Source organism: Telmatherina bonti (genome assembly GCF_933228915.1).
Source record: "Telmatherina bonti genome assembly, chromosome: 10".
NCBI classification, from domain to species: Eukaryota; Metazoa; Chordata; class Actinopteri; order Atheriniformes; family Telmatherinidae; genus Telmatherina; species Telmatherina bonti.
Genome location: NC_136628.1, coordinates 20,336,091 through 20,350,749, shown reverse-complemented (window position 1 = coordinate 20,350,749; position 14,659 = coordinate 20,336,091). Strand labels below are relative to the sequence as shown.

The following is a 14,659-nucleotide window of genomic DNA, read 5'->3' as shown; positions in this document are numbered from 1 at the left end:
TTCTTTGCTCTTTTCTTTCTTCCAGAAGGTGCCTTCACCCAAACTCTCACATGGCTTATCCTTGGAAAAATCCCACCATCTGGAAATGGCAGCTAGCTGAGGATGAGGAGGAATTTAGAGGACTGAAGCTAAATTGAAGCGCTTTAGGACATGGAGAGGTGAACGGTTTATCCTGGATGCCTCTTACACACACATTTAAACCAGAGATTAACACAAGTCATGCTGTAATTCAAGTTGGAAAGTCGAAAACCAAAGTTATAATGAAACCGGCGGTAATCAGCATTCCACCTTTAAAAGATTCATCTGCCCTACCAAAAGCAGATGAGTATGAAAAATTGCTATTAAGAGGATTTGGGAGTGACAAGGTGTGCAAGTTTAAGGGAGAACTTGACTTTTGGGTTATTAATTGGGTGCTTTCTTTGGTACCAGTGAAAATAGTTTCAAGATATGTCTAACAAGCCTCGTTGAGCTAAATCTTTACCTGCTGACTGTTCTTTCACAGATGAATGCTAGCCATGCTAACGAGTCAAGCTAATCCTCCTACATGACAAGTGACTGATGAAGAAAAATGGCCAATTAAAACGCAGAATGTTGAGGTACTGCAAAAGTGTTTGACTTTTTGTACAAAAACAGTGCACCCCCCCCCCCTGACCAAACTCTCAACACTCTCAAGACTCTGCCTGTATATCACTTCTCCATCACTAGGAGGAAAAGAGAGGAGTGATACGCACAGTGTGATAAGGCTATCCACAGGCAGGCCAGAGCTCATCAGACCCCCGCAGAGCATTATACACCTGAAGGACAAGGACAGACTTTTCAATATTTCCCCTGATTCCTGCTCATCACTTCTCCTCCTATAGTTGAAGATCTCGCTCATTATACTCCTCCTTCAGCAGCTAAGATGAGCACCGTGAGCACTTCGCGCATCTCTTTCCTTCAGTCAGTCTCTCTGCTTTCTCTCCAGCTCATGCGGGGGTCAGGATAACCCAGCTGTGTGATAGATAGCAAAGTCACTCATGACCTTGTAGTAGAAGCCACACCCTCTGTCCTCCATTTCTTCATGGATATCAGTGTGTGTGTTGTAGAGAAATAAATGGACAAACAGGCGCAGAGTGTGTGTGTGTTCATGCCGTTAAAGTGGCAGGTCACCCTGTGCAAAAACATTTCCTTTTGTCCCCTGGGCCAGGACTGGCTCTGTTGTCGCTGTTGGCTGATGCTGCTCGCTGGCTGTAGACCCCGGGCGCAAACTGACTAAGCTGCTCTGCAGCTTTACAGCAGCTAATCTTTCCCAAAAATAACCTTCAATATCATTTTGCAGAAGACGGCAAAATATTCCGAATACACATATAAAACGGGCATCCTCTTTCTTCCGATCCATTTCTTTGTTGGAATTTCAGGGTATCTCCAGACACTTTTCTGCAGCATTAGCCTGGGGGTAATATTTGCACCTCCCCTTCATGAAGGCAGGATACACCAGCAGTTGTGCTGTTTTGTGAGAATCAAATAACATAAAGATCAAATATAACTATTCGTTTAGAGCTAAAAGCACGACTCCAACAACAAATTAGTTTCTTAGCCTATTAACTGGCTCAGTGATAGACAGAAAACAATCTTCTGTCCATTTCCATGCTCAGCTTGAGCTTCACAGTTCAGATTTGCAGCTTTTCTTAGTCTTTCATGTAAATCTGCACAATATGTATCGTTTGAGCATCATCACTGCAATGTATGTGTGCAATAGTCACACCGCTGGTCCTGAAAGTAGGAGGCAAATGAACTCAATATGTTCATTTGTCCATCTGTCCATCTACAACCTGCATACATGGATGGGAAGCCCATCTAATTTTGTTTATTTTTGTTCAAAGTTCCCTTTTTCATATTACAATATATACTGCAAGGTTAAAAACATTTTTTTCTCCAATATTGTGCAAAAATCTTATCCATATGAAGCTATAAACAGGTGAAATATGACACATATGATAACAGACAACTGCTAAAGTTATTACTTTAATGACAGTAGCATGAAGAAATGGGAATATACAGCCTAAAAATAATATAATATGGTGGTTTTTAAATAAATATAAATCAGGTAAGATGGAAACTATTGTTTTCATTATCAACAGGGCTGCTTTTTATGATTGGACCTACTTTCTATGTGTCTAAAATCTTTGCAAAAAGGTTTTATTCATAAAACCATTCTGTTAAATGTCATATTTAGCATAGAAAAGCCAGTTTTCACATTTACAGAAGCTGGCATCTACAACCTTTTCCTTTGAGTCTGTCCTGACTTATTTTCCAGGTAGAGCCTGTCAGCTTTGCAGAGGCTTGTCAATGACAACAATAATAATAATAATAATAATAATAATAATAATAATAATAATAATAATAATAATAATAATAATAAAGAAAATGCATTTGTATTTTAAATGAACGTTACTTTGAATTATACATCACTATATACTATTTTTTTTAAAAAATCTAATACTTATTGTTAAAGTTAATTTCAAACAAGATCTTGCTGTGTTGGGGCAAACATTTCATTAAAAACCACGCTCGTACGATATTATTTAATTGACCATTTAAGTCTATTTATGGGACACTTATCTGCTTGACTGTGCAAGCACACAATGACGCATTGTTTTCCCCTGCATGGACATGCAAGCAGATTATAAATGCCGCAGGGAATTGTTAGACCTTCGCCTTAGGTCTGCTGCCACAGGGCAAACTTGAAAAACAGTTCAATTAACCAAGTTTTGTGCTTTTGTGTGTTTTTTTTCTTCTTTCTTTTTTTTTTTTTTGTGAATCCAAATTACCACTGAGATAGTTGCTACATAACACGTTATAATGGTTGGCAATTTTCTGTGAGGTACAAATCAGCATGCCAGACTGGATAACAGATTGTACAAAACATAAGCTTGCCTTTAACTCCACATCATTTTCTTCTCCTTTTTTTTTGCCTCTTTCTGATATTCAGAATTAAGAGAAGAGCAATCCCAGAAACTGACAGGTTGCTGTGTCAACACATGCGCTTCTGGGTGAGTACATTTTCCGTGAGTGTCAGACTCGGTGTGTTCGGCTGACTCTGATTCTAGATGTGGACTCGTGACCTTGGTGATCGTGGAGTGTGTGGAAAAGAATAATGAGACGTTTGCTAACAGAGACCCAGTGGGACCTCTAAAGGGTCTCAGGTGGGGTTTGAATCGACCGCAAGATATTACATCTGACTGGTGAAGATGGAGAATCAGAGGGTGGAAATCAAAGAACAGGCAAGAAGATCAAGTGTGACTCACCAGTCATTTACTATGCCAGACAAACATGTTGTTTTCATCCTAAAAAAGCTGTACAACTAGACACAGCTGCCTATAAATAAGCCAAGCTGCTGCTGCTACTGTTGCTGCACTGAGGTGGTGGGACTGACAGCCCCATCTCTATACATTTGAATTATATGTCTCGAGTCTTCAAATGAAGAATCAATGTGACAGTAGCCTTCAGATAAATACATTGCATGTCACTCCTTCTGTCAGCAAACAGAGCCGCACTTTTGGCTTTCTCCCTAAAATAATAAACATCACAACAGTAGAGGTGACTGACTAGTATTTGTTCAGAGAAGAAGACGAAAAGAATGTCTCCTAAAAAACAAAAAGGACACATTAGTCCATCACACCACTATGAAGTATCCTGTCCTTTACAGTGTTGTCTATTGTAGTGGCACCGAACATTTTTGCCTTGTGATTGCAAACTAGTGCATCACCAATTAAATATATCCAGGGCAACTAAGGGGGGAAATGTTTTATCTGAAGCCTGAAAAAAATGAAAAGGTTTTGAATTTCTTAAGACAAGCAGAAGATAAAAGGAATATCTGAGGAGCTAAATCCGTTTTGTCCACATGAGCTATTTTCAAGATATTTTTGGAGCCTAGCGGCCTTTACTTAAAAGTAAAGTAAAAGGAAAGTAAGCAACAGCAGCCTCATGTAAGGAATCAAACCTGGACTTATTGTAATGTGGACTTTAGCCCTCCCTATGTGGGGTGCCCACTCACCAAAATGAACTACCACACAAAATTTCCTGATGTATCATATAAAAAACACACAAAATTATTTTTTTTTTAAATTATCCCAAAACAGCAAATCTTTAATGTTGATCTTCCTCAATTTTCATTGCTGTTAAGTTAATTGTTGCTGTCTGGCCTCCACTTGTTCCCAGAGCCATGAAAATATCAACATATAACAGAAAGCAGGCAAGTGAGGAAAAAGGGATTCAACATGAGGAATAGATAAGAGATAAACGCTGTGGTAAAATATTGGGAGAGAGATCCGGAAGTGGAAAGTAACACCAGGTGGTCCAGCGTCTGGAGGCAGGCAGTCAAAGAGCAGTGTTGCCTTGACAACTGCGATGCCTTGTGAATGATAATAGCTGAGCATCCTGCAGCCAAAACCCCTTAAATATAATGTATATAACCTAACCCACACACCATAAGGTGAATTGTTAGTATTATTTTTTAAACTGTTATCACATTAAAGGAAAATAACTCCTTACATCCTCTCAACCAGACAGCACCAACTTTTTCATTAATATTATTACATCACTCTTTTTGTTCTTGTTTATTGTGCACGGTTCATTTCTTACCAAAGTCCAGCACTTTGCCATGTCAAAAAAGCAATATGTGCTTTCTTCAGATATATCTAATATAACCAAAAAGCCATCTGTTCACCAATGGGATCTGATCGATACAGCCACGGTGGACAGAGAATGTAGCTGCTGTGCTCTCCCACATTGACTGGAATAATGGATCAGCTTTCGGGTCACAGTAGACTCATTGTACCAGCAGCATGACCACTGAGGTTTCCTGCCTGCACACCTCTTTGTTTCAACTCTTTTAATTAAGGAGCTGGGCAACAGAATTCCCTAACAGGCTTAGTTATTGGCAGCCTTGCAACCAGAACTGATTGTTCAATTCAGGATTTAGCTGGTAAAGCTTTGTATGACCAACACATCCTGCTTTCATTTGCCGGTGTCTCACTCCTTTTTATGTTACTGCATCAAAACAACTTTCACAATTAAACGCGTTTGCCTTTAAGCAGGTGTTTAGGTGAAATACTGACGAGTGCATTTCGGCTGAATGCTCTGATGAGCTTTCACTGATCTGATGTTGACCAATCCAGAGTCCTTTCCTCTTCCGCTGCATCAGCTGGTGATTTCTGAGCACATAGCCACTGCAGCATCCTACCACCTCCTCCTCCTCCTCCACTCTCACTTCTCCTCCCCCACCCTCCTTCAACCCCCTTTCCACCTGCTTTTAAATGCACGGCGCTGCCCTGCCAAACCAGCCTGTGCATGCAGCATCACTCCTCTCAGTCCCTCCAGAGTGAAGGAAGAGGCCATGAAATACAATGGATGGTTATCAGCCTGTGCAACCTATGTGGTTGTAAGAGAGGGAAACATGATTGGAGAGCGACAGTAAAATACCCCCCTCACCCCCCATCTTCCAATAATCAATTGCAAGATGAGACGCAACCCGAACCAGAATGGTTGACTGGAGAGAAAAATGGTTCAGCCGAACTGTCCTGCTGCAAGTATCCAGTGTGTAAATAGGCCACCAGCTTTATGAAACCCTGAAAGAGTCCGCCTCCAGAAGAATCTCAAATCAAGTTAAAAAAGATGTCTCTATCATTCTATTTCTTCCTCAAAAGAAAATCAATAATGATTAGGGTCCTCCTTGTGGTAAACAGGTACTATGATGCAGTACACACCACCGCCTGATGCATGGAGGAGAGAACAGACTACACACATGTCCTATATCCTCTTCGGGACCTACGTCTGCTGTACATTTCGCCCATGTGTTTCATAACAGTACAGACCAGTCATGTCAGTAGCCCCAGCTGGATTAAATCCTCTGATGTGTTGTGTTGGGTAGGCCCAGCATTGCCGACACATCCTCTGATGAAGGGATGGAGGGGGGGGGTCAGCCCATATCTGCTCCATAAATAATAGCAGTGTGAGGCACAGTAATATAAGCCACTAACCGCTTCAAAGCCACCTATACATCACTTCTTTTTGCGCACGGGATGCAGGGCCCTGCCTTCAACAATAGGCCTGTGCATCATTTTTGAGCCATTCTCATGCACGCACACATATGTCGGTGGATAGCATCATGCTAGTCGACCTTTGTCCGCGTTGGATCAGTTTATTTCAAATGAGACAATCGAGCATATCTGTTCGATTTCGTCTTATGGGGAAGCGAATACGTTTGCTGTGGGTCAGGGTTTTGTGCGCAACATTGAGTGCATTCGTCGGTTCCTGCATCACTTCAGGGTCAAAAGAATAGCCAGCATACACTTTTTCCCTGTCCACTAAAGCATGACTGTTAAGGTCTCTTTCTTGTTATAGCCCACAGCAAACGGGTCATTTAGTGAACAATGGCCGGTGATTAGACTAGCCTTAAAGCCTGGTGGGGTCACATGCTTCATACAGCTTCTGGGGGCTTTGCAATAATACTGCTTTATGGAAAAATCGCATACAGACTCGTGCATGGTCGTTTTAATCTGCGAAACAAATAAAAATTAAAAATAAAAAAAACAACACTTAACGTCTTCAGAGGAAAAAAAACAAACAAATGACATCATCCTCTGAAAGCAACACAACTGGGGGAGTGAAGCATCGTAAATAAAACATAGCGGGTTAGGGCGCAGTGATTCTGTTTTCTATGGCTTCCCTTTTGTGTTTTCCAGCATTACTTGCTTCCACTCACCAGATTCAGCACAGTCTCCACGATGTCCCTGTTGCTAACCTCCCCGACCTGGATCAGGCCCACCAGCACAGCAAATTTCATCTGGATATTCCTGATCGGAACAGCGGGGTTGATCACCCCGGCCGGGAGAACCATAGAGCCGGCAGCAGACACCATCCTTTCCCCCGTGGAGCCGGAGCCAGCGCCCGCGGCGACCAGTTTCTGCGGCGGCTGCTGAGCGGAGGAGCCCGGAGGAAGATGCGAGTCTCGGTCTACGTCCGTGAGCGAAGAAGCTGAGCCCGGCGGTGCTGAAACCGGCTTCTCGCTCGACATTTCCCCTTGGAAACAGGGAGGAGAGGAGCGGTCGCCGCTGTATCTCACACCTGCTCTACAAGCTCGGGCGTCTGCTGCTGTTTAAAAACCATCCACTGCGCAGGGAGGGGGGGGGGGGGGGAGAGAAAGGGGGGAGAAGGTGTTTTTAAAATCTTCAGAATTCACCCTGAAAATGTGTAGGGATTCATAAGGCTGGGGGGAGAAAAAAAAGGATGGAGGCTTGACAGGATGCGAGCCTACGTTCCTATCTCTCTTTCTCCCCTCTGTCTGTCTCCCCCTCTCATTGGCAGGTTGCAGTCAGTGCGGCGGTCGTGGAGGAGACAGCGCCATGTTGACGCCCCCTGTCTGCGGTAGCGCGCCTTTGCCGCGCATGCGCACATCGGAACTCGCTGGGAGGGCGCTGAAGCGGAATAACATGGAGCCATCCATGCATGGGTTCATGCGGAGAACAACACTGCAAAAACAACTATGTTTTATTGTTGTAATTTTTTATATTTGAGATTTGATAACAATAGTTTTTGATCCTGCAAACTTAAATTTGTATAACTAAAAGTGAGTTAAAAAAGAAGACAAGTTCTGCTTTGGTTTTGAGTGCAGTGCAAGACAATGACTTTAGTTTACAGACAGCTCTTTTTAATTATTCAGAAGTATGTTTAAATCAGACAATGAATAATACAAATACATGGACTTAGTTATAGGTTATTAGTCACCCAGTTCATCCATCTGAGAGCATGTATTCAAACCTCAAATTGTTTTTGTTTTACTTTTATATGACTGCACTTTTAAAAACCACATGCTAAGCTGGATAGTATTAGTACAACTTTTTTTTCTGAGTAGATATCGTAATAAATTCCTCAAACTATTTTTACAAAAATACTACAACACAAATTTACTATGGTAAAAAAAAAAATGTGCATGGAGTGCTGCTCGGGGTAGAAAATTATCTTTATCTGGTGTTCTTCAGTTTTTGGGATCCAAGTACAAGAGATCTAAGGCACTCAAGAGTGTGATGATTAAAAAGTCTGTATTTTAACATGACTTTCATAAACTTATTGCAGTCATTTTCATTTTTGCACTACTGTCTCACATAGCATCTGCTGTCTATTCTTATTGAACCGTCTCGTTTGCAGATCACAATGCCATCTGGTAAGAAAACTAACATTTGACTAATGTCTTTGTGTTTTTCTACTAAACCGCTTCCCTCTATTTCATTTGCTGTGATCTTTTGCCATATACTGTAAGGCACCAGTGTGCAATACGGTTGTTTGTAAGTATCGCTTACTTATACACGGCTTCAATGATTTCATCTTGGATGGCTGCTGTTTTTACTGTTTGGATGTTTTATTTTTCAGTTTTAAGGTCATGTGCTCGTTTAAGGCTCTCGAAGAGTGGTGTTGTTGCAGGTCCAGTCAAATCCTTTAACAAACACATGACTCATCCCCCACAGCATCCTCTGCTGACTGCAAAGACCATGACTGCTAGTTTACAACCTGTGTGTACATAAGCCTGTTTCGTGCACCATGTGTTCTGCAACAGGCCACATCTGTTGAGCAGAATTTTTATTAACAAGGCAGCTATAGAATCTGATTGGTTGTTCTGTCTGTGCCTGTCTGCGTGTGTGTTTGAGAGCTTTTTCACACAAGACATGATGTCTCTTGAATGTCTCGCTTCTTATCTTCTTGGGATACTGACCGTTGATAAGGGTCTCAAGCTTGAGGAAGCAGCATTTGCTGCATGTGCCTGTGTGTGTGTATGTGTGTGCGTGTGTATCTTTTTTTTTTTTTTTTTTTTTTTGCATATGCATGTGAGATTATTAGATCATTTCACAGATGAGCAGAGACCATCTTGTTTTTTCTCCAGCCTAATCTTCAACCAGAGGAGACAATCTCACACACATAAACACACTCCATCAAGCACATCCACACTCACAACTCTTACATCTGATAGTCCCTTTCCTCACACACCCCAGAGAAGCTATTTCTCAAACTAGCACATGCTATGTAGTTTCTACAATGCATTCACAGTTGGATTCACACACATACAGAAGCACAATGGCAGGCTCTCTGACGCAAAAACACATTCCTCTTTGTTTCCAGACAAAAGCTTCCTTCTGCAGCTTTGTGATGACTCCACAAAAGACTCCTTTAGGAGAGTTGGTGACTGGGTAAAAGCTTTAAGATTGTTCCCTTCTTTCCTTCCCTCACTCCATCTAATCTGTCCTCAACATCATGTCTTTCTTTGCCTTCCCTAAGCTCAGGAGAGGTGCAGTACTTGCAGTCAGGTGGTTATTTTGCTCGGTTGCAGTGTACCTTAGTAGAGATGTGTGGAAAGAGCGCCGGCGTCCTGTGTGGGCTAACGATCATAGCGCTGGTGCTTCAGAGGGGATTGGGACTGAGAGAGGATCCTGCAGAGAGAGTGCAGCTGAGGTGACTTCTGGTAGAAAAGGCTTTGATCACTGTGTACTGGACAAAATATAATTTGATCTTTGGGGATTTTCTTTTAATATGCATCAGTTCTTGTTGGATTTCTCACTATGAAATACTTTCAGCAGTTCATTATTTAAATGAAAAGTTTGAAAAGCATTAGGCAAAAGTAGTACGAGTGTTCTTAAGGATTAATATAGGCCAGTTTGAATTTAGGACGGTAACTGGTTTGTTACATGTCAGTTTATCTTTCAGCTTGTAGTTGTGGTTACAGCTTGGATGAAACAAAGGATGACCTCGGGCAAGGACAGTAACACAGGTAATAACTTCCTGTTTTCCAGACAGATTTGAGTCATCATCAAAAAGCCTGTGAGAGAGTGTTCATCAGTGTTTACCTATGTGTAATTCATGTCCAGATTTGTATGTGTGTAGATATAGGAGAGTGTGACAGAGATGAAACATGCAGTCATTACTAAGAAAAGCAGCAACTCTCAGACTTCTTTTCTAATTTGTCAGATGAGTGATTTTATATGGTCTCTGTGAATCATCCTATTAAAAGTTCCTCTTTTTTTTCCCTCTACTAACATCTACTAAGAAACAAATTATCAGAAACACTACAGGATTCAATTACATTAAATAGGAATAGTTTAATGCTTTGCACATTCATCATTGCTTTACAAATAAAAATGGAAAACAAATATGCAGCTGCACCACCAAAATAACCACACACACATTTCTATCTGCAAATGTCTTCTTATTGAGTTTGTAAAATAAGTAGAACAATTTGTTTGAACTTAAATTGATGTTAAAACCATTTTGGCATCCACTTTTATGACAGGACAGGCAGTTGACCTGGTTCCTGTTTCTTAGTTATAGTAATAATATATAACAAATCTTACATTAAATATAGTTTCTGATTAAATTTGATGGAACTGTGACATTTATTATGTACATTCCAGGAACTGTAATTGCCAAACAGCATCCTGGAGCTGAGAAATTGTACTTCACAACTTCTTTATGCATGATGCTGTGTCACTTTACAGCAGCATTATGCTTTATGGAAATGCATCTCTCACCAGCATCTACATGTCAACACAGTGGACATTTTAAACATTCACTTTATCTGATTCACAGGAGGACATTATTGGAGGACACAAACAAAAAGGAGAGAGAAATAGATGATGCAATGGATAAGACAAGAGTTCAAACTGACTCAAGATGGATACTGAAGTAGCCTTCATTAAGGGGAGAGAAAATCTGTCAAAGTTCTGCTTTAATATGTAAGTTAAACTGATGAGCCGCCCCATCAGCAGCATATTGGGAGTGACTGGCTTTGGATCTGCAAAATCTGCTGGTGTTTACCCCTGTGGTTTTGAGCTCACAGTGCTCTCCGCCTCAGTGAGGATTGTTCTTAATACCTACAGCACAACAGTCTGAGAGTGTGCAGAGCAGACTTGCTGGACTGAATCTCATGGTTCCAGGAAGGGATTGATAGCAAGTTCCCATTTCAGAACATCGGCGAGTTGAGCATAATGTGGACAGCACAGGGTTCCAGCCTTGAGATGGATTGCTAACAAACTGGGGCAACTCTGGAGCATGCTGCAAGGAATGTTGACTGAATGTTACTTGTTTTGTCTGCTGTGGGAATAACAGCCCCAACTTGTGATTACAGAGCCAGAAGATACTTCCATTGAAGTCATTAGGCCCAAAAACAGGTCCTTGAGCTTACTGGGATCATTGTGCCTGTTCAGTGCTGACATCAGGTTTAGCTTCAGTACAGCCAGATTTCCTCACCTGCTTTTCTCATTAACTGGTTGACTCCTCCAGAGTATTCCAGGCAACCTGGAAATACTGTTGTTCCTTTCTGCAGTGAAATGTTAATGTAGTTCTTCAGCGAGAAGCCTCCTGCCTTCAAAAATTGAACAAGTTGATTGATTGGAACTGCTGAAAGTTGGTGGACATTCCCCCCTTTATGCTTGGCATACCTACAGTAAATTACCATCGCTTAGAAATGTTTCCTCTTTACCAGATATTCAAAGTGGTTTCCAGAGAAATTGCAGCAACTCTGGGCAGTGCTTATACACCTTGTTGGTAATTCTGCTTGCAGCAGAAACTAAACTATCTCAAGCTGTTCTCAACACTTTCCAAATTTCTTTCTCTCTGGTACTCCGGCTTCCTCCCACAGTCCAAAGACATGCATATTAGGTTAATTGGTTACTCTAAATTGCCCCTAGGAATGAATGTGAGCATGAGTGGTTGTTTGTCTCTGTGTGGCCCTGCGATGGACGGGTGAGCTGTCCAGGGTGTACCCAGCCTTTCACCCAAAGACTGCTGGGATAGGCTCCAGCTTCCCCACGACCCTTCATTGGATTAAGCGGTTAAGAAAATGGATGAATGAATTTATACTCAGTTCAATTGCAATTTACTTGTTTACTGATCCACCAAATTTAAGTTTGTTGTGCAGTCCCAATTTCTCCCATTTCACAAATTCAAAACTGTATATTTACTGGGAGCCCTGCGATGGACTGGCAAGCTGTCCAGGGTGTACCCTGCCTGTCGCCCAAAACCAGCTGGGATAGGCTCCAGCTTCCCCGTGACCCTGAATTGGAATAAGTGGTTCAGAAAATGAATGAATGAATGAATGTTTACTGGGAGTAATGACAGTCTATAAATAGAGGTGTTTCAGTTGCTATGCTATACATTGCTATGTTATACTGTTAGTCTTTTTACATAGTATCTATCAGTTTACCGTGTAATGAAACACAAAGCAAGTGAAGAGGGAATGTCATGTGAATAAAGAAGGGACCCACTTTATGTCAAATTATACCAAAGAGTGATTTATGACCCCTGTCATCCAATGAGAAGCCGCCACGTCACAAGTGGGCGTGGCTTAATGAACCGGAAGTCCCTCCCCTTTGTGATCCAATCAGCGTGTGCCACGTCATAAGTGGGCGTATCTTAATGAACCGGAAGTCCCGCCCCCTCAGTGATCCAATCAGCGTGTGCCACGTCATAAGTGGGCGTATCTTAATGAACCGGAAGAAAATTAAAAAAACGTCTAAGAGAAAGAGTAATAAAATAAGGTAAAGAAAGTTTTGGGGAAAAAAAAAAAATCCCTTACCTTCTCCATATGCGTGTCACTCTGATGCAATCAGTATTTCTTCAGCGATGAGACGTGGTTTTTCGCCTTTGAGTCTTTTGGGTCTACTGGAAAAGAGCAAACTTATCATGGGAAATGCAAAAAGTAGTATAAACAGAGTTTACTGGGTGGGAAGAGTGAAAAAAGTTTTTTTTGCTGGCTGCAAAAATCCTCTCTGAGTCTGTTTGTATTTACACCCCCACTCTTCTACTGGCCCGTGTGACAAGCACCCCCTCTTGTCTGCAGCAGGCTTTTTACGACCCTCTGTTGGTGTGTTTTCAGTGACTTTCGCGTTGATAAACTATTGGAAAAAAGAAGAAGAATTAAACTATTATGATAAATGCAAAAAGAGAAGTAAAAAAATAGAAGTGTTAGCAAAAATAAAAAGTGCTAATAAATGGATGGGAAAAGAAAAAACGTTTTTTTGCTCCAGCAGTCTGCAAAATCCTTTTTCCCCTCGGTGGTGGGACATGTGTTCTCTTGTTGGTCTGAAAGAAGAGCAAAAAAAAGCTAACTTATTATGATATTTGTAGAGTTTTAACTGATAAAACGAGTACCTTTTTTCTACACACGTCTATCTGCTGCTCATGCGTTTTGAGTCTGTTTTTTACTGAAGGAAGAGAAAAAAAGTTCCTTTAACTGTCCCTGTTTAAATCCTCTAACACCTGGGTTAACTTGCAGAGAAGTGGCAACAAGTTGTTAGCTGAGATAATACAAACAGAACATTCTTTCTGTCTCAAAGTAAGCTTTTATTGCTTAATGACCCCCCCGTAGCCAGGAAAAAAGTTTTAAAAATCAGACACCTGGTCCATGTTTAAGAGAAAGGGTTTTTTAACCTATGGATGCTCATATATTTAACAGAAACGTGTGGTAAACATACATAACTTACAGAGAAGTGTCAGCAAGCTGTTAGCTGAGATAATACAAACAGAACATTCTCTGTGTCAAAAATGAGTTTTTATTGCTTAATGACCCCGTAACGGTCAAGAAACCTGTCAACAACGGTTGCTTCTTATCTGAAAGTTAAGTTAACCACACGTACTTTGGTTCAGTTGACAATGTTGGGTCAGTTTTGTCCTGCAGGTTTTGCTCTGGCCTTATTCTCAAGTACTTTTTGCCTTTGTCCGAAAGCCAACTTCAGTACATCAACTTTCCCGCCGATCTGAACGAGCTGAAAATAGTTCGCATTCCTCTAGTTGGGACAGGTGTCATCGCAGGTACTTCTCACATGGTTTCATAAAGTTATCAATGTTATACAAAGTTTGTGAGGTGTTTAGTTTACCTGATTCCATATTTTCTACTCGCAAGTCTTCTCAGCACAATGTGTGTACCTTTTAAATGTAATCTGTGGTCCTGTTCACAGAACAATGCTGACGGCCGACACGCTGCATAACAGTAGCATAGAATGACGTTGTTAGCAGACTGATGTCGTAACATTTTAACAGAGAAGTTTTTATATTAGCTAATATTAGTCACTGTGAGGCGCTTCATTCTGTTCACACAGAATTAAGGAATTAAAAAAAGAACTGTTTATGTTGTTACAGAGAATTTGCTTCGTCAGTTGGACTTTTTAGGACAATTAACGTCTTTATCAGGCTGGGGAAGAGTCTTTCTTGTATTTTAAAAACAGATAAGAAGAAAATTAAAGAAATTTCTCAATTATCTTCTCCACTTATACCGTCTCCATTTTTGATTGTTGCTATTGGAACAAGCAAATCTTTCTGTCTCACACTGATTGAACAGCTATCAGTGATGAAACTATTAGCCTTTGGTTTACAGGTTATAACACCTGGGTTGTGGTTGGATTTCATCAGGTGTTAAGTGTGGAGCCCTCCAGGAACATTGCAATACAAACACTTTTGTACGTAATGGTATCCGCTCTCCTGTCCCTGGCTGTTGGTAAGACTTGGTTTTATCACAAAACCTGTAAATAGACACGTTATTAAGGCAGCTATCAATCATATTTAGTTTGCTGTTTGCTTCATGTTGTAGGACTAGTTTTAGTGGCTGTCTTGTAGGTAACTATGATCAAATCAAAGA

The 14,659-nt window shown here is 41.1% G+C and overlaps 1 protein-coding gene across 1 annotated transcript in view; it reads right to left on the bottom strand.

The window, feature by feature from the left end:
* nbeaa (neurobeachin a) overlaps window positions 1–7,057 on the bottom strand; it is a gene marked incomplete at both ends in the record, with an annotated part of 96,444 nt that extends 89,387 nt beyond the window's left edge. Inside the window, one exon of the mRNA XM_079247379.1 lies at window positions 6,746–7,057. Coding sequence (XP_079103505.1) covers window positions 6,746–7,057 — 312 coding nt within the window. The remainder of the gene's footprint in view (window positions 1–6,745) is intronic.
* Between the last annotated feature and the right edge of the window lie 7,602 nt (window positions 7,058–14,659).